This window comes from Suncus etruscus, chromosome 6 (assembly GCF_024139225.1).
Source record: "Suncus etruscus isolate mSunEtr1 chromosome 6, mSunEtr1.pri.cur, whole genome shotgun sequence".
In the NCBI taxonomy this organism is placed as follows: Eukaryota; Metazoa; Chordata; class Mammalia; order Eulipotyphla; family Soricidae; genus Suncus; species Suncus etruscus.
The window spans coordinates 68,688,733-68,714,271 of record NC_064853.1 but is presented as its reverse complement, the minus strand read 5'-3'; the positions used below and the strand labels follow the sequence as shown (position 1 = coordinate 68,714,271).

Sequence of the window (25,539 nt, the reverse complement as noted above, 5' to 3'; positions counted from 1 at the left end):
TGCGCAGTTTCTAACTCCTTGGGGATCAGAAACTTCACCCTACCCCAGAAAGCTGCCAACTGACTCCCAAAGTGAAAGAACATCCTCCCAATTTACTATGTCTTGCCCTAGGAAGAACCTGCAGACACAGCTTCCACAGACCCTTTCTAAACAGCCTTTTTTTTTTTCCTTCTCACCTTTCCTCACTGTAGACTGTAGCTTGCTACAAGATTTGACTCCCGAGAGACCCTCAGCTGGAGGGCACTTCTTGATTCTTGCCTTCTGTGAACCCTTTCTCAGAATCCACAAGACATCGAGATGAGATGAAACTGTGATCTGGATTCTACACCCCCCAACTATCTCAAAAGACTTAAAAGGATTTCTTTATTTCTTTTGTATGTTTCTGTAGATGCTTTTTCTTAATAGTTAAAATTCTTAGTGTCTACTTTCATATGAAAAGATAGCTTCCCCCATTACTGCTGTGGGTCTGCTTAGTAGAAAAATCTTGTAGAAAAGTCATGTTTGAGTTTATGAGCCCAGGTTACAATCATGTTATAGAGATCATTTAGCTTGTTGTTTTTACAACCCCCTCCCTCGTTTGTACTAGGAGTACTATGTGGCATTGTTTTTTGCATAAGCACACTAAAGTGGGGAATCATATATATAAAGAAGTTATTATCTAAAAGGATAAGATAAATTTTATAATGAAGAGCTGCCTTTCACCCTGAATGTTTGTCTTGGAAATTTGACTTTGGCCTCAATGGATCAGACATCTACCATTCAACCCCAAACTTCAGAGCCCAACATCGGTGCTTGAACAGTTTATGGCACCAGCACCAGGAATCATACTCCCCCTGGAAAGTGATGACTAATCTTTTGAGCCCGAGTGCCCAAACTGCTGCACAGTGCCTGGTCCTCACAATGGCCAGTCCAGCCTTGTTGCCAGGTGAGCTGCAAAGCAGACACTGGCATACTAGCCTCTGCAGTGCTGCATATCTTAATTATTGACCCCTTCCCACGTGCCAGCTGCAAGGCCTTCGCTTACCACTGCTGGCACACATGCCATAGGTTCTCCATTGAGGCTGGGGAGACCTGTGTGCTTCCTTGGCGCCAAATTGCTCCAGGTTAGATCAATAAGACACTTTGACGATTACAAGGAAATAGCAACAAGTTCATCTATGGCATGTTGCCCTACCTCACCACTCAACAGTGAGATAAAATCAAAAGATGCTTCATCTTAGGATCTGTGTAAGAACCAAGACCTCTAAGTATACAAGACTGACTACAACAACCAAAACTTAGCAGAATTCGTCCTGGGACCAGAAAGGAATATTGCACTGATGAAGGGGGCATGTATTCTGTTTATGATTGAAACCCAACTATGAACATGCTTGTAATTGTAGTGCTTAAAGATTTATATTAAAAAATAAATAAAATCTAAAAAAAATAAAGACTTTATCCTAGGCTTCATCCTAGGACCTGTGCAAAAACCAAGATTGCTAACTATAAAAGACTCATTTTAACAACAGGATGGAACAGAACTTTTTCTGAAATCACAGAGAGTAGTTGGGGTTGGACAACCAACAAGCCCAGAGCCTGTAGTCAGTCTTTTGACAGTTTGCTTCATGGGTGGAGACCCCTGTATTTATTAGGCTAATGGAATTTCCTTTCTAATTTTCTCAATATTAGCTGTGCTTATGCTAGAAAGAAAGAAAGAAAGAAAGAAAGAAAGAAAGAAAGAAAGAAAGAAAGAAAGAAAGAAAGAAAGAAAGAAAGAAAGAAAGAAAGAAAGAAAGAAAGAAAGAAAGAAAGAAAGAAAGAAAGGAAAAAATGCCACATCTGCCTCTCTCCCCCACCTTTATTTTTTAATCTTTTTTTTCTTTTCTTTTTAAAATTTTGCTTATATACAAATAGGGGCCTTTGCCTTTTTTATAGAACATTGAACTTGAGTCATTTTGATCTGTCCCATATTTCTAGGTCTTCCTACAAATTGAGAAAAGAAAAAATAAGTGTATGGGGAATGGGGACTGGGGGCCAATTAGTCTCAGGAGCATTGAGTTGAAGTAAAAGTGGTCAAATCTAAACACCATCCCAATGTCAATGACAATAGAATCAAAAGAGATTCAAACAACAAGTTAAACATAAAAAGGATCTGTTACACTGGTAGTCTTGAGGATTAGAGGTGGAGGTATAGGAATCATGCGAGAACTAGGGTGCAGGGAGGTCAGCACTGATGGTGGGGATGGCCATAATTCAGACATAAAATGCCTGAAATACAACTGTAAAATAATTGTAATTCAGAATAGTCTCAATAAAAAAGAAATGTCATGAATGTAATATAAAATATATAAAGCCTTGTAAATTAAGCAATACATTTATAAATAATCTAAGAGTCTAAAGAAAGTTTGAGAAATGTAAATAAAAAAGTAAAAACAAATTAAAATGAAATTCATGAAAATATGTAGATTGCAGAAAAATCAACGCTTATAAGAAAATGTTTAGTATTAACTTAAGAAAGTCTAATGAGAAAAAAACTAATTCAAGACTAGAACTCAGTTAAATTGAAAATATGATGTAACAGAGGTAATTAAAATCAAACATTTGATTTTAAAATGATTTAGATTTAAAAAGATTAGTGTTAATTTTATAGTCTTAGCATGATGGGCAAATAAAATAGAAAAATTAGAATGTGGGGCCTTCAAGGTGGTGCTAGAGGTAAGGTGTCTGCCCTGCAAGCGCTAGCCAAGGAAGGACCGCAGTTTGAACCCCCGGCATCCCATATGGTCCCCCCAACCCAGGGGCAATTTCTGAGTGCTTAGCCAGGAGTAACCTCTGAGAATCAAATGGGTGTGGCCTGGAAAACCAAAAAACGAAAAAGAAAAATTAGAATGTAAAGATATGTCATTACAGATCACTTAGTTATTAAGAGAAAAATAAATCTTTGAAGATTTTCAGGAAGTTTAGACAAGGTCTAAACTGTTCTGGGATGCTTGGAATCTATGTTCTTTTTGTACTGATAATCTAGGTTCCGTTCTGGAAGTCAGTTTTTTTCTGACTCTTCTAACATGTGCTTTGGGTGGACTCTAATCCCCATCCTCAGATTTAGAATGTGCAACTCTGAAGGTCGGGGACCATATGGGTATTCAACCTGGGTTGGCCAGGTGAAGGGCAAATGCCCTACCTGCTGTGCTGTAGTTGCGGACCCCCTTTTTTATTTAAACATATAAATAAGTACATAGAAAGAGATCCCAATAGTAAAGATTCTCCTTTTGGAATGTCAAGAGATATTCTTAGCGTATCTATATCATTAGATGCCTTCCAGACCTTTCAAGGTACCATGAGAATCATAGTATGCATAACACTGCTCTATAATTTATTACCCAAATTGCTACTATAGAGAAATTGCTACTATAAGAACTTAGTTCTTAATATATTTACCATGGAGAAAAAGTTTAAACAGGGGTAATCCTAGGGAAAATTGAGGCACATGCTCACACTGACTATATGGTAATAGCTTAGGGAGAACTTAGTACAAATCTCAGAAAATGAGGTTATATCTCAATAAATCCATCATCAGTTGAAGATATCTTAAATTGGAAATGAATTTAGTACAATCAATGGAACATTATAGTTTTCCCTCATCTATATTTTTGTTTGTTTGTTTTTGGTTTTTGAGTTATTTTGGGGGGCACACTCGTTTGATGCTCAGGGGTTACTCCTACTTATGCACTCAGAAATCACTCCTGGCTTTGGGGATCATATGGGATGCCTGGGGGATAGAAACTTGGCTAGCTCTTGCAAGTCAGATACTTTACCTCTAGTGCCAATGCTCTGGTGCTTTACTTCATCTAAAGTAAAACACAGGCAGTTGGATTAGCCTATAATTGATCAAAGACATCTAACAAGATATCTATTTTTTAAAATAAAGTGCTTAACATTTTAGAATAGGCATTTTATTAACTTGAGATAAGAAAAAAACACTATTCTCCAAATGTTGGAAATACAGTACTACATGAAGTACACTTTTGTCCTCTTGATTAGATACATTATTGCAAACTGTGTTTTGCTGTCACTGCCCAGAATCACAAGAAATTATCAGATTATATATTAGTAGTTTGGTGGAAACATCAAAATTTGAAGTACATTTTCTAATTAATGGGTATTGCTTTTCTTTTTTTTTTTTACCATTTTAAAGCTGAAGAATTGTGTGTTGAACTTGTCAGAAATTAGGGTACATCTACATGGTAATTCAGACAGAACATGTGGGTTGCTGGTCCCATTTCTATCACCACCTATCAGTTATCCAATGATCAACTTAATATATCTGAACAGAACTTCAGGTTTCTTCTTTGGTGTATAGGAGAATATACCACTGTTATCCTAATAGAAACTCATGCAGGATCTTGGTTTGAGAGTCTTTATTAACCCAAGGCATTGTGTAATGGTCATACTTACTATGTCAACTAGCTACAATTAGATAGTCTTGATGTAATTAGCTTGACTCTGACAATATGGTTGTACTTAGTTGTATACACAATAGTTGGCTTCTCAGAAAAAAGTTAATAAAATGACTTGTATGAGCTGCATCTTTGTTAGAAAGTTCATCTTTAAACAAATTTTTCAAAAATTAAGTAAAACTCAAAAAATTTTATAGAATGAATATTCATCTCTACATTGGTTACATATTATATATCAAGACACTGTAAAGCAAAATGTATTCCTGATTCTCCTAATGACCTGCCTACTCTTTGACATGGGGAGTAAAGCATTTCATGAATGTTAGCTTACCTGGCTATGATGTACCCTGGGGCAGGACACCAATGAAAATGTTTTGAGGGACCAATATGACTATAAATAAGGGGGAAAAACAATATACATTTTTTAAAAACAAGTTTCTGTCAGTTTAATTTGCTTCATATTGTGTCCTCTCTGCACTGGCTCCAGTGGGCTAAAGAATAGTGATGCCAGTATGGGTGCTGATGAGAGGGAACCTGTAGAATCAGTTTGAATGTCTTATGCTCTAAGTGTGCAATTAGAATCATTGTGAGCATTTCAACCCGTTCTATTTAGCTCTTGCCCTAATCTATGTAGAACTTCTGTCTCCAGGGTGAACATTTAAGAAACATTTTCTAATCACATTCACACAGTCTCATCTGCTGTTCCTTCTCCATATGTATGTCACCATCTGGGACAACTTAGCTATTGTCTAATAGGGTCTTTGAAGCTTGATTATAGAAGAAAGAAAAACAGCTACAATAGAACTGTCTATTTTGTTTGGGATACCAGTGTAATCTTTTTCTATTGTATTTTAAAATTCACATAGTTTTGATCTTCTCATAGGGTTTAATATTAGTAGTGGAATGTGTTTTACAATTTTAAAATGAATAAACCAGTTTTGTGAATACGATCACATTAACAGATTTATTATAGTCCTCTTTTTATTTAATAAATATCAAAGAATCTAAAATTTAAAAACAAATTAGAGACAAATATTGATAGCATATTTCCTCAAAATTTTAGTTATATAACACCACATTCTATACTCAAAGTTTTATTCATTAGGAACAGTCTTGCATATAAAAAAAGTTTATTGTTTTCTTTCAGGGACAAATACCTGGAATGGGCCTGAAATAAAAGTACGTTAGCTTCCAGAGTCAAAAGACAAGACCACATAATTTGATTAAAGATAAACAAAGTTTTGGGGGCCAGAGCGGTGACACAAGTGGTAGGACACCTGCCTTGCACATGCTAACCTAGGAAGGACTGTGGTTCTATCCCCCAGTGCCCAATATGGTCCCTCAAGCCAGGAGCGAATTCTGATTGCATAGCCAGGAGTAACCCCTGAGTGTCACTGGGTGTAGCGCAAGAAAGAAAAAGAAAGAATGGAAGGAAGGAAGGAAGGAAGGAAGGAAGGAAGGAAGGAAGGAAGGAAGGAAGGAAGAAGAAGAAGAAAGAAAGAAGAAGAAGAAGAAGAAAGAAAGGAAAAGAAGAAAGAAAGAAGAAAGAAAGAAAGAAAGAAAGAAAGAAAGAAAGAAAGAAAGAAAGAAAGAAAGAAAGAAAGAAAGAAGAAAGAAAGAAAGAAAGAAGAAAGAAAAAGAAAGAAGAAAGAAAGAAGAAAGAAAGAAAGAAAGAAGAAAGAAGAAGGAAGGAAGAAGAAGGAAGGAAGGAGGAAGAAAAGGAAGGAAGGAAAGAAAGAAAGAAAGAAAGAAAGAAAGAAAGAAGAAGAAAGAAAGAAAGAAAGAAAGAAAGAAAGAAAGAAAAAGAAAGAAAAGAAAGAAAGAAAGAAAAAGAAGAAAGAAAGAAAAGGAAAAAGAAAAGAAAAGAAGAAAAGAAAGAAAAGAAAGAAAGAAAGAAAGAAAGAAAAGAAAGAAAAGAAAGAAAGAAAGAAAGAAAGAAAGAAAGAAAGAAAGAAAGAAAGAAAGAAAATAAAAGCTAAACAAAATTTAAGCTTCATATTGATTAATCAGGAGACAATTCCACCAAGGTCACAAATCAGATTACATAGAGAGTATATAGAGAGGTTCTACCTTCTAATAATCTTTATTTTTTACAATAATTCATTTAAGCACCATCTATGGTTACAAACATGTTCATAATTGGGTTTCAGCCATAAAATGCACCAGTGCAACTTTCCTATTCTCCGCCCACCCACCATTTTCTACCTTCATCCATGCCCTATGTGTCTTCAAGACAGGCATTGTATTTCTCTCTCTATCATTGTTGTGGCTATTTCTCTAACTGCACTTACACTATTTGTGATAAGCTTGTTATCATGGGCTATGGGCTGGTCCTTCTAGCCCACATCTCCACTGTCCCTGGGTGTTATTATTATACTGTCTTTTATTTTTCTTAAATCCCATATATGAGTGGACTATTCTGTGCTTATCTCTCTCCTCTGACTTAAATCACTCAACATAATAGTCTCCAAATTCATCCATTTATAAGCAAATTTTGTGACTTCATTTTTTTTCTAACAGCTGTATGGAATTAGCAACTCATCTGCTGTTGGGCATCTTGGTTGTTTCCAGATTCTGACAATTGTAAGTAGTGCTGCTATGAATATAGGAATGTCGAGGGCATTATTGTATTGTGTTCCAGTGGTATTATGGTATATCCCCTGAAGTCATATTGCTAGATCATATGATGGTTCAATGTCCAGTTTTTTAAGGAATACTCAAATTATTTTCCAAAGGGGCTAAACTAGATGGCATTCCCACCAGCAGTGAATGAGAATTCTTTTTTTTCCCACTAGAAGTGGTTGTTCTTAATCTTTAGGACATGTGCCAGTCTCTGTGGTGTGAAATAATTGTTGTTATGATTTGAATCTCCCTGATGATTAATGATGTGGAGCATTTTTTCGTGTGTCTTTTGTACCTCATAGTTCTTCTTTGAAGAAATGTCTGTTTATTTCTTCTCTCCATTTTTTGACAGTTAGATTTTTTTTCTTGTTAAGTTCTCTCAGTATGTTGCATATCTTATATATTAACCCCTTATTTGATGGGTGTTGTGTGCATAGTTACTCGCATTTTGTGGTGACTTTTTACCCTAGTCACTATTTCCTTTGAATTGAAAAAGTTCTCAGTTCAATGTAATTCCATTTTTTTCTCTGCTTCCACTTGTTTGGATAGTATCTTTCCTCCTTGAATATATCTTTAATTTCAATGTCATGAATTGTTTGCCTACTTTTTCCTCTTTATACCTTATAGTTTTGGGGAGTATTGCCATTTTTTATTTTAATAATATAATTTTTATTTTAATCATAGTGGCTTACATATCGTTCACAGTAATATTTTAGGTACATATTAACATTGAATCAAGGGAATTCCCATCACTGAATTGTCCTCCCTCCATTTCTGTTCCCGTCCTGCCTCCCATTATCCTCCACCCTCACCCCCATGGCTGCTAGAATGAGTGATCCCCTCTGTGCCTAGTTTACTACTTAGTGATCTTTTTTTTTAATTAATTTTTTTATTTAAACACCTTGGTTACCAACATGATTGTGGCTGGGTTTCAGTCATATAAGATGACACCCACCCATCACCAGTGTAACATTCCATCACCAATGTCCCAAATATCCCTCCTCCCCACCCCGCCCCCACCTGTACTCTAGACAGGTTTTCTATTTCCCTCATATATTTTCATTGTTAGGATAGTTCTCGATGTAGTTATTTCTCTATCTAAACTCATCACTCTTTGTGGTGAGGTCCTTGATGTGGGCTGTATTGTCCAGCCCTCCTCTCTTTTTGTGTCTGAAAATTGTTGAGAAATGTCATTCATTTTTCTTAAACCCATAGATGAGTGAGACTATTCTGTGTCTCTCTCTGTCTCTCTGACTTATTAGATTCCATGTACATCCATGTATAGGAAAATTTCATGACTTCATCTCTCCTGACGACTGCATAATATTCCATTGTGTATATGTTCTACAGTTTCTTTAGCCATTCATCTGTTGAAGGGCATCTTGGTTGTTTCCAGAGTCTTGCTATAATAAATAGTGCTGCAATAAATATAGGTGTAAGGAAGGGGTTTTTGTATTGTATTTTTGTGTTCCTAGGGTATATTCCTAGGAGTGGTATAGATGGATCGTTTGGGAGCTCAATTTCCAGTTTTTGGAGGAATCTTCATATTGCTTTTCATAAAGGTTGAACTAGACAGCATTCCCACCAGCAGTGGTTAGAGAGTTCCTTTCTCAATGCATCCCTGCCAACACTGCTTGTTCTCATTCTTTGTGATGTGTGCCAATCTCTGTGGTGTGAGATGGTACCTCATAGTTGTTTTGATTTGCATCTTCCTGATAATTAGTGATGTGGAGCATTTTTTCATGTGTCTTTTGGCCATTTGTATTTCTTCTTTATCAAAGTGTCTGTCCATTTCTTCTCCCCATTTTTTGATGGGATTAGATGTTTTTTTTCTTGTAGAGTTCTGTCAGTGCCCTGTATATATTGGATATTAGCCCCTTATCTGATGGGTATTGGGTGAATAGTTTCTCCCACATGGTGGGTGGTTCTTATACCCTGGGCACTATTTCTTTTGAGGTGCAGAAGCTTCTCAGCTGAATGTATTCCAATCTGTTGATCTCTGCTTCCACTTGTTGGGAAAGTGCAGTTTCCTCCTTGAAGATGCCTTTAGTCTAAATGCCATGGAGTGTTTTCCCGATGTGTTAATCTATATACCTTATGGTTTCAGGTCTGATATCGAGGTCTTTGATCCATTTGAATTTTACCTTCATACAACTGTTTGGTCTTGGTACCTCCATTATTTCCCCCTCTAATTGAGAGTTGGGACTAGATAGTTCAAGTTATGTGGTTTTGTTTGAAGAAGAGAAAGTAATAAAATGTGGTGAAAATCAAATATACCGAAAATGGGCGGAGTCCTAGAGGCTCTCATCCTCGATTTGAGAGACGAAATGGAAAAAGAAGGTGAAACACCACAACAGTACAAAAAGAATATCGAATAAAATATCCAGTAAGCACTACAGCAATAAATATAAGCACCACATAATACCCATGGTTTTGAAATAAAAAACATGACAGATCGCAAAAAGGAGTGTGCTGTCAATCTGGTAATTAGAATTTAAGAGTCCCTGTATCGCCATTTTTGTTTGTTTTGAGATCACACTCAGAGGTGATCAGGGGTTACTCCTGGTTTTTCACTCAGAAATCACTCCTGAAAAAAAAATCACTCCTGGCAGACTTGCGGGATCATATGGAATGCCAGTGATCAAACCTAGATTGGCAGCATGCAAGGCAAATTCCTTACCCACTGTGCTATTGCTCCATCCCCTGGATCTTCTTTTTCCCCTCTCCACAGTCTATCATCTCTCTAGATAAACTTATTAATTTCTGGGCCAGAGTGGTGGAGTGGAGTGGTAAGGCTTCTGCCTTGCTGGTGCTAGCCTAGGACAGACCGCTCCCAGTGTCCCATGTGGCCCCCAAGCCAGGAGCGATTTCTGAGCACATAGCCAGGAGTAACCCTGAGTATCACCAGGTGTGGTCCAAAAAAACAACAAAATTTTATTAATTTCTTGTGTGTCTTTATATCCAACAATTTTTAACAGTAAGCATTTATATTCAATAATAAAAGTCTAAGTTAAAAAGCTATGCTTACAATAATATATCATAAAACTTTATATTTCTACAAAAACTGTACTAAAATGGAATAAAATATTATAAATGGGGTGGGGTGATTAAATTAAAATTACATCTATTTTGTGATTTTATTTTGATAAAAATATATGAATAAAACAGCATGCCTCCAATTGTTTTCCACCATTCATCTCTTCTAGATGGAATCATTGATCATTTATAATTTCTCCAGTTCCTTCTTCATTATCTTTCTGCAGCCCACTTTCTTTTGCTCAGACTATTTTGTTTGTTTGTTTATTTTGGGGCCACACCTAGTGACACACAGGGGTTACTCCTGGCTATGAGCTCAGAAATTGCTCCTGGCTCAGTGGACCATATGGGACAGTAGGGATGGAACCAAGTCCACGTGCACACTACTACTATTGCTCTGGCCCTTGCTTAGACTATTTTAAAATAAACTTGTCTCACATTTTTAATAAAACACTTTTATTAGACCATAACTATAAATGTATCTTTACACAAACTTAATAAATACCTAGAAATGTGTAAGTATATAGCACTATCAAGGCTACCATGAAAATTAAGCAGCAGTGACGCAGAGTGGGCATCCTCTATTCACCCCTGAACCAGGAAAGGTATCTACGAAACATCCAAGGCTTTTATAACAACATCTGAAAGCAATCCTCTACCAGGAAGACACTACCATGGCTCTGACATCGACCTGCTCAAAAGAGACTTCCCTTAACACTAAGACAACAACATTGTTGACAACAACAACGACCGGCTTACAGGACAGGGTTCTCTGCATTGCCCTTTAGTTGTGAGGTGAAATGAGAGGATGCTCTGCACCATCCTGACTGCAATGTAGAATATGCAGATTCCAGGATCTTTAATACAGAAACATGATACCAACAATAGAGACTGTGTGAAAAATAAAAGTGTATTGGCACTACAGACAATGACCTGGATTGGGCAAACTAGTTTGCCTGGAGCCTAGAGTTGGTCTTATGCCAGGAAACTTCAGGGGTAGGGTCTCTTTGTATTTAGGCCAAAGCTTTTTCATTCCATGTCGCTCATATTTTGGTGGGCCTATGCAAACAGTAATTGCCACTCTAACACCGTTTTTACTGTGCTCCTTTGACTCTAATCCTTAAGAGAAACAAACCACTTAAACTTTTGAGGTTAACTTAAACTAATATGCATGTGCATGGAAATGTAAAAAAGTACTTTGCCTTCAATGTTTAAGGAGTTACATAAGTGTTATGTCTTTAGATTACTTTGTGTGCTACTAAGAAATATTGTGTATTACAATCTGGGGATTTGAGGGACAAAGCAATTGTACATAGGTTCTGTTTTATTTTTCTTAATGTTCTTTGGCTGAAAGTTCAAAGTTAAGATATCAGCAATAGGTCTACTGAGAATTCTGTTTATGGGTGATTGTCCTTCGACTGTAACTTTACCTTGTCCTCTTTCTTTGCATCTTTGTTCTCATAATTAAAAATAAAAAATTAATAAAAAAGCAATATACTAAGTGTTTTATGACTGATACTTGGACAACTATGATCATATGTGTATACTTTTCTATACCTTGTGTAATTTCCTTTCATAGTATGTAGTGCACTATGTTTTCCTTTTATTTATATCTCTTTTGAACACTGGGATACAAATAAAGACCTTGTTAACTATTAAAAAAAACTGTTACGAGGAGGAGCCGGAGTGATAGCACAGTGGTAAGGAGTTTGCCTTGCACGCAGCCAACACAGGACAGATACTGGTTCAAATTCTGGCATTACATATGGTCCCCCAAGTCAGCCAGGAGTGACTTCTGAGCACAGAGCCAGGAGGAATCCCTGAGTGCCCTGAGTGTGACCCAAAAACCAAAAAAATAAAGAAAGAAAGAAACCTGCAAAGAAATTTCTTCTTATTTTAGCAATTTTTTAAAATACTATTTAGAAATTAAATTACAAATAACTTCTTATGTAAAAATCTATTGTTCCTGGGGATCAATATTTATAATTTCTCATGGTCTATGTACCTCAAATATCTTGTTCTATGTTCTAGTCCAAGCTAATGGCATATATTAGCACTCTATGTACAAAGTAAAAATAGTAGAGAAAATCACACATGGAGACATACGTTAAATATCTGAGTACTATAGAGTAATAGAGTCTTGAGGGGCAAGCAACAAAAGAGGGGGTGGATGGTAGACATCCAGCCATGAAACTTATGAAAGTTGGGAACTGATAGTTCATTTCTATTCACAATCCCTGAAAGGGAAAAACTGTGTTGACTTACCATTGAGAGGATATTACTTCTTCCAAGATGATAATAGACTAGAGTTCTTTTACATCAGGGGTCTCAAACTCAATTTTCCTGGGTGCCGCAGGAGGCAAAGTTGGGATGAGGCAGAGCCGCATAAGAAATTTCGCTTACTGAATATTCACAATAAAAAATCGCATTAGTAAGGAAAAAAGTTGCAAAAAATCGTATTAAATATTTGCATACCCAAATGAAACTGCTCGGGGTATGCGAATGTTTAATGTAATTTTTTTCTTACTAATGCGATTTTTATTGCGATTATTCGATAAGCGAATAATCGCAAATACTGCAATATTTGAAGGCCGGCCACGGGCCACAAAAAGTTGTACGGCGGGTCGCAAATGGCCCGCTGGCGCGGGTTTGAGACCCCTGTTTTACATTGTTTCAATATAGTCAGGTTGTCTACTCCCGTCTGGTAGAAAGTTAAAAATATAATGAATGGTTTAGTCATGGTTTCTCCTGCAGAAGATGCCTACTGGAATTCTTGCTCTTCTCTAAATCCCTCGCATTCAAGTTATGAAATCAACTAACTGATCAGCATCATCTTGCATTACTCTTTATGTCCTGTAGTCTAGGCATTTTGCGATGGAGACGCCCTGTCATTTCATAACAGTATGTCTATTTCTCCCTATTTCCACTAAATAGGAATATCTTTCATCACATTCTATATGAATATTCATTACATTTCTATACTAAATTCATGAATCAGCTTTACCCTTGTGCTCTTATAGTTTTGTACAGAAGAGAGCAAACTAAATCTGCTTTGCTCTCTCTCTCTCTCTCTCTCTCTTTCTCTCTCTCTCTCTCTCTCTCTCTCTCTCCATGTAATGCTGGCATAGATCCTTATGTTTTTGGTTATGAAGTTCCTATTGCCATTTATATTGTCATACATTTTGTCTTTTAATTTGAGAAAAATATTTGAGTTATGTTTTAGAGACTCTGTAGTATAAATTATGCATTACATATTTGTTTATTCAACACTACATTTTGATTCAAGTAATTGTTGGTGTGAGAAATTTTAATTGTCAATTGGAGGTTAAGTTTTTTACAGGTAAACTTGTTAGTGAATAGATTTCTGGCCCACTCCCTTAGTGTTTTTCTTTTTTTTTTTTTTAATTTAGTAGCCTGAAATAAACCTTGAGAAAAAGCAGCTCTAATTATTTCCTAGGTTCTATAGCTGGCTTACATTTTGGGAAAAATTTTTTTGAAATACCATTGTCCTAATAGTGACCTTGTACTTCAGTTGTGCTATTCCGTTACCTTGTGACTCCTGATATGCTGACTTTTGGATAGTATATGAAAGGAAAATTTTGCTAAAATTTAGAGGAGAGGACAATTATGCCTGTATGTAGTTGGCATAGCTGGCAAAACTGGACAGACAGAGACACACCTTTCCCAGTGTGTCCCAGAGGACCAATGTGGTAGAGCGATTTAATAAAAAAAAAATCCTTAGGAAACATTGACATTGGGTCCCACTCAATGTTTGTTTTTGCAAACTTGGAATGCTAACTTTACCAGAAACCTCAAAATTACTTTGCCATTAACAACCATGGTGAGTGGGGATTTTGGATCATTAAGATTACCAGAGGAAAAAGGTCTCTTAGCCTTGAAATGAGATAGTATTAAGAATTAATGGGGCCAGCGAGGTGGCGCTAGAGGTAAGGTGTCTGCCTTGCAAGCGCTAGCCAAGAAAAGAACGCGACCGCGGTTCGATCCCCCAGAGTCCCATATGGTCCCCCAAGCCAGGGTCAGTTTCTGAGGGCTTAGCCAGGAGTAACCTCTGAGCATCAAACGGGTGTGGCCCGAAAAACCAAAACCAAAAAAAAAATAATAATAATTAATGAGAGATAGTGAAGCAGTAGGCATTTGCCTTAGACGCTGAACGACGGTGGTTAGAATCGGCATCCCATATGATCCCCTGAGCCTGCCAGGAGCAATTTCTGAGTGTAAAGCCAGGAGTAACCCCTGAACGCTCGCTGCCGGGTGTGACCCAAAAACAAAAACAAACAAAAAAGAAGAGTTAATGAGATAGAAGTTTTCATAGTTTGATAAGCTGCAAAGAACTTTTGCTTTTGTTACATTTCTACTCCATCTCTCTGTACACCCTGATATTGTTATATAACACACTTTAGGAGACCAACTCAAACTTGTAGAAATGAGGAAAAATGAAATAGAGAAAAGAATTGTAATAATTATTAAAACTAATTTTTAGTCTAAAAGTAATTTTTTGATGGGGCTAATGAAAACACTATGACAAATTTTATGTTTTACTCATGGAATAAGCTAACACTTTATGTAAAGTGAGTCAGAATGAAAAATGGCTTGGCATAAATTTATGTCAGTAATAATACAAACGAAGGTATTAATGATTCATAATAGTTGCTGTGTTGTGTATGGGCAACCTAAGTTTTTTTTCGCTCAGAATTTCTCCTAGTTCTTAGCTTTCTTCGGGGAAATAAAAATGTTGTGACTGAATATTTGCCTCTAGAATTCTGTGATATGTTTCTGGGAAATAGTCATGTTACATGTGCATTTCTCTTTAGATGGACATCCACTGTTTTTCTGATGAAGTAAATGTAGAACACTTTTAATTCAATTATTCTATTCTGTCTTAGAAATGAATAGTTTTTAATTGCCTTCAGCCCATACTTAGCAATATTTTTTATTATTGCACTATCGTCAATAATTTGTAGGCTATGTTTTCTTTGAAATTAATTTTTTATAACTGAAAACTTTTTATAGGTGTTTTCTAGAAGTATTTTTCAATGCTCTTATAAGAAAATTGGTGGTAAGACTTAGATTAGAATCTATTTCTCTAGATTATTTATTGCATGTGAGTATTAGAGAAATAATAACTATTTTAAAGAAAATTTCAAATAACTCATTTATTTCATAAATAAGTCTAACAAAATAAGTAACATTTCTATACCCATTTTACTGCTGAGGAAACTGAAGCAAAGCCAGTAATTTTTCTAATACTACTAATAAAGTAAATTGTATAACCAGGGCTAGTTCACATATGAGATTTCATTAAACTACTGATAGTTTTGCTGATGATATTTGATGGGCAAAAATTACTTGCAAGATTATTATTTGTAGGGAGCCAGATTCTCCCTCACAGTCTTAGCATAATCCCGGCCATCTTGTAGCAAACTGCTATTTTCTAACAGGCCTGTCCTTTAGTTGAGCTATACATTATGTACGTGCCAACTGGCCATGAGTTGATGCAGATCAAAAGAACCATAAGGTCACACTCTTCTGGCTCAGGAAACTCAGATCTATAGATAGAACATTTGGTGTGATAATAGGATGTTCCTCAAGAAACTTGTATCAAATTAACAGGCACATGCAGCCAAACCTTTTGAACTGCATGCTTCACAAATGCATGCTTCACAAATGTTTGCAATGTCCCCTCCTCCCTTTGTGTAAAAACTATATAAGTCATGGCATTTCAAAAATAAATTGACGCCATAATCAGAATCCTTGGTGGTCCCTTTCTTTTCCCACCCATTTCTTTTACAGGTGCAGACCCTTTCCACAACCACGAATAAACTGAAGCTGCAGGCCAGCACAATTATTGAAAACGTTATTATTAAAAGGATATATTTGTTTAAGGATAGAATGTTAGATTGAACTTGTTGATATTTAAAGACTACTACTTCCTTCCATTGTTTTTGATTCAAAAGGAAACTCAGTATGGTCCTTCTAGTCACAACCTTTGTAGATATTGCAAACAATATTAAGTATGCTTAGAACTTAACTTTGTCTTTAGATATTTTTTATTCTCTCTTCCTAAATTTTTTTACACTTTTAACCCGTGCATACTTCCTCTAGAACTTCCCAATTTGAACTACTAGATTTGATTATAGATATGTTAGGATAATGGTACCTGAAGCAGCAAGGCATTGAATGATCTAAGACTGCCAGCGTTTTATTATTGAGATTTAAAGTCCTATCTTTGATCTCAAAAATATTTATTTACCTGCTTTTCCCTGAATTGCTCTATACTCAAGGAATGGGATCTGTGTGCACCTCAAATTACAGAGGCCTTTAGAGACCAAAGAACAGAGGTAAGAAACAGGATACTCTTCTTCTTGTCAAAGTTCTGGAAATAACTGTTTTCAAACCTTGTGAGTTGTGAGTTGGTGCCTCATCCTGAAGGTCTTCTTTCCTGATTCCAGGTCTCTAGGGACATAAAGTATTTCCCCATTGAACTTGATGTTATCATTCCCCCTGGCTTCTTTTAGCCCATAAGTTGTTTGTTGTTACATTTTCCAATTTTCTATCTTTAAACCTTTAGAATAAATTCGGTTTCCTGATACAATCTGACTCATGAAAGTCCACATCCCAAACTGTGGATTTTCTCTTCTAATTAACAAATGATTTTTACCTACAGAACTTTGATTCCTACTCACAGGAACACAACATATCAATTCAAGCCTGCTATTATGATGTGAATGTAAAGATTTATCAAAATTTGTGAAAAATATAGTATTGTATTACTCTAATTTACCACCACTATTTCTTAATCTGTAATTAAGTTATGCCAAATAGTCTCCCTAATCCAGAACACAAACTCAGAAATTACTGGCTTCATTTTCTTTCCGCAATGTCTAACTATATTTGTATACATTGATACACTCTTCCATGAGAATCTATTGATCCATTAGAAGAAAATAAGAGTCTTGAGTACTTGATCAAAATAAATTTATCTTGAATGAATGGAGTAAAAATGAGTTATGAATATCAAGAATTTGAGGCCCATTTAACAGATGTTATTGGACCCTGTATTCTGTTCTTTAGAAAATGAAGATTAAGTTGCTCTCTTGTACCCAGTGGTCAGTGGCAGCAGATTCAGGATTACTTTTTTTTTCTCTTTGCTTGGTTTCCCTCAGTGCAAATTTTAGAAGACAATAAAATATAGAGCTTCTTCTCTCAGGTAGGAAGATGGCTAAGGAAAGTTAGGGTTTTCAACAAACTGAACAATGTTCTCTTAAATAAGCCACATGGACTGTTTTTCTTTGCTCACCTTTGGTCTTCTGTGTTCTAATGTCCTTTTCCTGGGACTCAAAGCAACATATCATTGGAGCCAAATTTTGTTAGTCATGTAGGGTGTGTATGTATGTGTGTGTGTCTTTATTTGTGTGTTTTAAATGAATGTTCAGTCACCTCAAGTTCTGGATCATCATCCTAGGACAGGAGAATTTACATAAATTCCCAACATGAGAAACCAGAATTTCTAAGCCTGCAACACTGGCCAGATTGTGGGTTTTATTCAAAGACTTTATGCTGTGTACAGTTGTCAGGAAGTAGAAATTCAAGTTTGTCAAACATAACCCTTCACAGTAAAGCAACTTGAGAGTTAACAAAATCATAAGACCACTAACTTGACTTAAGGAAACCAGAAAACCTGCATATCTTCTATTAGAGCCAAATGCTGCCTTCTTTCTTCCTACCTTGCTTGCTGCTTAACCTCCATCCTCCCAAATTTGAGCCTGTTATTTGTTGGAATATTGAAAAAAATAAAAATAATATAAATAAACTTTGAACTTTTAAAATGATTTTTTTAAAAAGAAATATGGGCATCTGAAAGGGGTATGCTACAAATAATATTCAACAGGTAAAACAAACATTTTAGACAAAAACTATTATTTTGCTTCTGGGACATATAGTCCCGAATTGATAGGGAGACTAAAGTAGATTAACTAAAATAAATAATACAGGATTTGCAGATAGAAAATATTCTGCTTTTGAGATTTAATAGCAAGATAAATTGTGATATAAAGCTAGACTTTGTCTAAAAAATCGGAAGATTCTCTGATACTACTATTTCTAGGCTTTAAATTAGATCTTATGAAATATATGTATATATGTATGCATATAAGTGTATATATATTATATTCTTGTTGAACTGTGATAGTAAAAATGATTAGTGGAGCTGAAATCTGCAGCAGGGCACAGAGAGCTTGCTACAGTGTTTAGGAGAGCTGAAATATGCAATAATTGATTTTAACATGCACTGTAATTGGTTCCATATGTATCACTGTCAACTGTGATGCATCATAATTAAGTTGACATGTTCAAAAACTGGCCACTGAAATGAGCACTCACTGAGTTTTCCAACTGTGCACAGCTGCTGCTTCTCTGCCCCTTGTTTCCCACTCAGACCCAACATTTCTGGGTTTTATTTTGCTGCTAGTTTCTTCCATGTTTTATCTATTTTATCCTCTCAAAGTTTAAATGATCTCCTTGAGTGGATTCAGGCTCTTTACCTTGCTATCATTTTTACTTGGTCACTTATCTCCCCATGATAGATGTATATGCAGTTGCCTAAGTCAAGATAAATTATATCTAAAATTGTGAAAATAGTATAAGATTTGATATAAAGTAAGACTTAGCAACAGAATCATAAAACTTCCATATTTTATGTTAATCCTTTCAATGGAACCATGCTTGAATTCTTGTTAGAAAATGCCTTTGGAAGAAGAAAGGTACTATTTGACAAATATTCAACTTTTCTCCCCATCATATGATAAAAATGTTCCAACTTCTGATCATTTTTCTTTTTTATTTCTCTAATAATCAAAACATTTACATGCATTCAGGGTAGTCTTGCTTGTCTTCATTGTCTTATTATATTTAATTTTTGATTAAAGGCACACGCAACTAGGTTCTGGGTTCACTGAGATTAAATCCTAGTTATATATATTATGATTAATAACATAAGTAAATTTTCTGTCATCTTTTTTTTTTGAGAAAATTTGCACTGATTTTTTCCATTATTCCAAGTTTCATATAAGTAAAATTACATCCAACATTTGATAAAGCAATATATTCTGAATTACTGTCAGTCAGGTCTACCTTTGAACTTTGTGCAACCACAATTTTATATTTTAATTAATGAAGTCAGTTAACCCACTATTTGTATTTTCCCAGTTTTGCTTTGATTATGGAGTTAGTTTAACAGTTCTGAAAGGAGGAACATGGTATTCACCTGTTTGCTTACTTTGGAGGATCCAATTCCCCTACTTATTTCAGTTATGTTACACTGATAAGGATCCCTAACTTGCTTGCAATAAATTAAAGTCTGTCATTTTGTTTTGTTTTCTTTCTCTCAAAGTAAAACATTGTTGTCATAATTGTGGTCATGTGATCACACTATTTCAATATGAATTATTCTAATAAATTTTGATAGCCAAAAAGGTGAGACAACCCTATCTTCTTGAACGTGAATCCTGATGATATAGCTTTTTGTTTCTCCATCACAAGAGAGTAACAGTGCTTCTTTTTTTCATAAAGTAAAATAAAATTAAGGTCAATACAGGAAGTAAAAGAATTGGAATGAAATGCTCACTAATGACAAGAAATTTTCACATGAAATTTAGATCAGAACTTATTTCAGATTCATCTATTTTATGCATCAGTTAATTCCACTAAGCACAAATCTCTCGTGTTGAAGAATAATTGAATTAAGTCGAGGCAGAAGCTTCTCATATTCCTGTTTTCTCAAAAAATGTTTTGAAGATAAAGTCTCAATTAGTTACAAAGTTCGCATAAGAGACATGCTTTTGCTTTCTGAAAAATCCTGATAGGGAATCTCTAGATTACCAGAATGTTCCTTTCTACCCTACTCTAGATAACACAATATTGACGTGGACAGTCTTTCCCACTAATATTGAGCAACATTTCCATACTTTTTAGTGTATTTTCAGTGGATCTCAACAGCAGGATGTATTCAACACTTCTATACAGGGAGATACAGATTGATGTGATGGTCTGCTAGAGATTCTGGTCCGTATTTCTGGTTAGTGTGGAGACTATATATTTCTATTAATTTCTTAGATTATAATATGAGGTTGTAAATGTGTAGACACTGGTTCAATGATCACACTTATAATGAAACTGATTGTATTGAAAATTGAGAGGTTTAAGCTTTAACATCTTACTCATTTGCCACATTTCTTTGGGTATCACTTTACTTATAAAATAAGATTTTTGTTTACATGATATTTAAATTTCCTCTAAGTTACTCTCACTAAATCAATATAGCATAAAGTACTATGCTGAAACACAACTTTTGGGGGTTTCAATCTAACCTCCCATTTTTAATTGAACTCTAGCTTAAAAAAGAAATAAATAATCTCATCAGAAAAAACTAAGATAATCAGAGAACAACAAAACATGGTAAATCTTAGATGCTATGGATTCCAAATCACCCTGCATTTAAGTAGATTTTTTTAAATCTGAGTGGAATCAGTTTAAATAATCTGGAAAATCTTTTTACGTATATTTGCTTTAAAATATGACCCGATCTTAAACTTAACGCCCTCCTAAAACATGCCCAATGTGCACGACAGGCTTTGTCATTGTGGATATATTTTGGTCTTTCTTTTTTTCCATTCCCCTCTCATGGTCCAGTATTGATACCAGATACTGAATGGAATTTGTCAGAGCAAGTCATGTATTACTACTAAACCATTAACTCGGTTAGTGTGTTAAAAGTGGGAAGACTGATTCCTCGCCTTACATTTTGACTGTCAGGCCTGATTTGAGCTTATTTCATATTGAGTATTTAATATCAAAGGCCAGTATAATAGAATTACAGGACATTAGGATTTTCAATCTAGAAAAGACCCTGGAGATTGCTTAGTGCTGCCTGTTCAGTTTACAGACGAGGTAACTATATTTTTCATACTTAAAAACTTGAACAAATAGAAGATTCGATATTTGTGTGCAGTTTCTGTTGTTACATTGGAGACATGTATGAAGAAAGAAGTTAAGCATAGTACTTCTCATTTATTTAGCCTTGATCTTGGGTCTAGCTTCATCAAAGTCTATCATGCACACCCTCTGGACAGCACTTATTTTGCAATAATATGCAAATGCTGTGGCTCCTGACAACAGTTGGAAAGGAAGTGTAATGTTTTTACTTAAAGGACATTTTATACAGTTTAATAGCAACTGAATCTCTGGCATTTATAACAGATGTTATCCCAGTGAAGGCAACTTTTTCTAAGTAACGTAGCTGCATTTTAGCTGCTGAAATTTTCTGTATCATTTGGTGATCATATTTCATTCCAGACTTTTGAACGTTACAGATTGTCCACCTGGATTTCATTTTGCCACATTTTATTGATGGCCTGACTCAGATCTTTCAAGTTTGTACTAACTGACCTTGAAGGAGTAGCTTGTTGTTTAAATTTTATGATATAGGAAAATAAACTGCCTGCAAATTATGCAACACAATGCACATGGTGATAAACAGTAAGTTAGAACATTTAATTAATGTTGATTGACTATAATTAGACAATTAATAAAATGATTATACTTATACTCATATTGGGATCCAAAATCCAAAATTAATTTTACTACAAACATACAGCTGAAAAACATATATTTGTTAGCAAATCCAAGCTCTCTTTAGTAATATTACACTGTTGCTTTTGTCTTCTTATCCAAATGTTCACGCTATAAATTATGATACATTCTCCTCTACTTGATATGTTACTATGAGTAATTGATGGCAGTCAGGACTCCTCATTGAAATCTAAATGATAGTAAAAACAAAAGAATAAAACAAGGATAAACTTTACACATAACATTTGTATGTATAAACATAAGATAAACAACAAGCCCAAACTAAAGGTGATTTCAGTGAGCTCCCTGAACAATACTTCTGAAGACTCTAAGGTTGTGAAAAGCAAAAGTTTTGTGAAATATTTAGAGTCTAAGAGAGGCAAAGGTGAGGCAAAGATATAGCACTAAAATTTAATGTGGTGCTGAAATGGGATCTTGGAAGAGAAAAAAAGACTTAAGATGTGAAAGGACAGTCAAAGCAACTTGAAAAAAGTGTGAACTTCTGTTAACGATGTATCAATATTAATTCATTAGTTGTGACAAATGCAAAATGATAGTAATAGAGTAAATTGGAGGTGAAATATGTGTAAAATTTCTGTTCTATTTTACAACTCTAACATAAATCTAAAGCTATTCTGGAATACAGGATCAATGGTATGGTGAAGGAAAGACTTGAACTTTTAGTGATTAACTTTATATAGTTTTATAGAGATGATGATTTATAATAATGCACACTTGAAACTTAAAATATATATTTTATAATACAATGCTACTAGAATATAAAAAAATCTTAGACTTCAAGACCATTTAGTCTCTGATGCTTCTTATTATTGAAATATAATCATAAAACTTGACAGCAAGCATCTGTATTGTGTCAGACTTTTACCTTCTGCATTTCATTAACTCCTCAGAGCAATGGTGAGATATTTATTATCATCCACAATTTACATTTTTGAATACTAAGAAACCAAGATCTTGTGGTTCCCAACTGCGAGAAACTGTAAGTGTTGCCTGTGCTTGTTTTTCCACTGTGCTGTCTCCTGAACCTCTTGGGAGTGGGCCAAAAGGGCCCAGAAAAATAGCTCTCCCAGAGGCTCCAGAAGAGCACGGCCACTCCACTTTGCTTCACAACCTCTCACTCTTTCTAATTAATGAACCCCACCACAACACGCAGAAAAAAAATCACACTACAAGTGTGACAATGGGGAAATCTCGCAGGCAAACATCATGCACAGAGAATGAAGATGAAAGCGTGGATGACTTAAAAAATTCCAACGATCTGATTAACCTTTCAGATGAGAACTTTAGAATAAAAATAAGGAAGATGTTTGTAGAACTCAAAGAAAGCATAGATCGATCTGAACAGAACACAAAGACAGAACTCAGAAAACTCCAAACTAAAATAACAGATCTGAAAAACACTGTACCTTAAATGAAAAACTCAGTGGATGGCCTCGCAGGAAGGGTAACAGGAGCTGAGGACAGAATCAGAATGCTGGAAGATGAGATGCAGAAAAACTCAACACAGCAGAAGAAATTGGAAAAGAACCTTAAGACCAACTATCAGGCAATGTAAAAAGTAATCAAGGAATGTGAACAGATGAAAATAGAAGTCTTTGATAAACTCAACAGAAACAACATAAGAACCAGAGGCCCAGGTAGGAGATATCCAGGAAGAATCAACTGTCAAAGATATCATCAAAGAGACATTCCCAGAGTTAGACTACATGCAATAAAATTCTTCATGCCCCAAGAATACCAGCTAAGAGAGACGCAAAGAAAAACACCCCAAGACACATCCTTGTTACAATGACAAACCCCACAGATAGAGATAGAATACTGAAAGTAGGTAGATCAAAACAGAAAATTACATTCAAAGGAGTATCCCTAAGACTTACAGAAGATATGTCACAAGAAACTCTCAAGGCCAGAAGACAGTGGTGGGATATTGTGACAAGACTGAATGAAATATGTGCCACACTGAGAATACTGCACCCAGTCTGACTCAAATTCAGGTTTGAAGGAAAGATACATAGTTTCATGGATAAACAACAACTCAGAAACTTCACAAATGAAAAACCAGCCTTAAAGGAAAAACTGAAAGGTCTACTTTAAGACAAGAGATACACCCCCCCGGCATGTACTCCACCGCTGGGGGTCCCCTCGGCGTGCCGCCTGGCGCGTGGCGATCCTGCGCCGTCGCGGACACCTCGCGTCCCGGCGCAACCTAGTGGATGCGCTTTGCTCCGGAGACCCGTCCCCACCGGCGTCCTCAGATTTTCAGCTACTGATGTTAGAAACAACAAAATATTGGACAATAGAATTGAAGAAACGACTTAAGCCAGATTTTTCTTCACCAAATTTAAAATATGGATCCTGAAACACAGGAGCCACAGATTATCCAAGCAACACCTCTTCAGCAAATGTTTGCCTCTTGTACTGGAGCTATATTGACATCACTGATGGTCACACCCCTGGATGTTGTTAAAATTCGACTGCAAGCCCAAAACAATCTATTCTCCAAAGGAAAATGTTTTGTATATAGTAATAGACTTATGGATCATGTATGTGTTTGTGAAGAAGGCAACAAAGTATGGTATAAGAAGCCAGGACGATTCCAAGGGACATTGGATGCCTTTTTGAAAATAATTCGAAATGAAGGCATTAAATCCCTGTGGAGTGGCCTTCCTCCTACTTTAGTGATGGCAGTTCCTGCCACCGTTGTTTATTTTACCTGTTATGATCAATTAAGTGCTCATCTGAGATCTAAATTAGGAGAAAATGAAAACAGCATACCAATCATTGCTGGAGTTGTGTCCAGGTTTGGTGCCGTCACTGTGATAAGTCCATTAGAACTAATTAGAACTAAAATGCAGTCTAAGAAGTTTTCCTACAAGGAGCTACGTCAATTTGTCTCCAAGAAAATATCTGAAGATGGTTGGATTTCTCTTTGGAGGGGCTGGGCTCCTACTATTCTTAGAGATGTGCCATTCTCAGCAATGTACTGGTACAACTATGAAATTTTAAAGAAGTGGTTGTGTAAAAAATCTGGTTTATATGAACCAACATTTATGATCAACTTTACTTCAGGGGCATTGTCTGGATCTTTTGCAGCTATTGTAACTTTACCGTTTGATGTGGTAAAAACACAGAAGCAGACGCAGTTTTGGATATATGAAAGTCATAAAAGCAAGAGACACGGTAGGAGCAGGCTTGAGGAACATCTGAGCAAGTCATCAACGGCCATTGAAATCCATTGAAAACGACCAAGAAATCAATGGCCATTGAAATGACTGTAGGAAATGATGGGACAGACACAGATTCTTCAAACCTGTACTGTTTGGCTCATGGTATAGATATCCACATAGCCCCGAACCATAGAAGTTTCTCCCATATCTGCTTTAGAGATTTCATTAAAAGTTTTTCATGGCTAACCTTTAGTTAGTAACTCTTTTTGCCAGTACTCCTCTATATAAATTTTACCCTCTTACTAAAAGATTATTTGAGGGGCCAGAGATAGTACAGTGGGTAGGGCATTTGCTTTAAAGATTGCCAACTCAGGTTCAATCTCCAGCACCACCTGAAATGATCCTTAAGCACAGAGCAAGGAGTAAACACTGAGCATTGTAATGTGCCCCCCAAATTAGAAATATATAAATATATAATTTAAAATATAATAATATATTATATATAAATTCTCAATAAATAAATGATACTAGTTAGAGTTCCACATGAAAAGAAATAGTTCCACAAGAATAGAAATCCCAAGCTTCTTGAAGGATCTCTCCTTCCTGGGAGC

At 35.7% G+C, this 25,539-nt stretch overlaps 1 protein-coding gene across 1 annotated transcript; it reads left to right on the top strand.

The window, feature by feature from the left end:
• Positions 1-23,998: 23,998 nt before the first annotated feature.
• Positions 23,999-25,000, top strand: LOC126011792 (probable mitochondrial glutathione transporter SLC25A40). The gene has a single exon (XM_049775586.1). It carries the CDS (start codon positions 24,110-24,112, stop codon positions 24,998-25,000), a length of 891 nt encoding a protein of 296 aa, XP_049631543.1. The 5' UTR covers positions 23,999-24,109.
• The last annotated feature ends 539 nt before the right edge of the window (positions 25,001-25,539 follow it).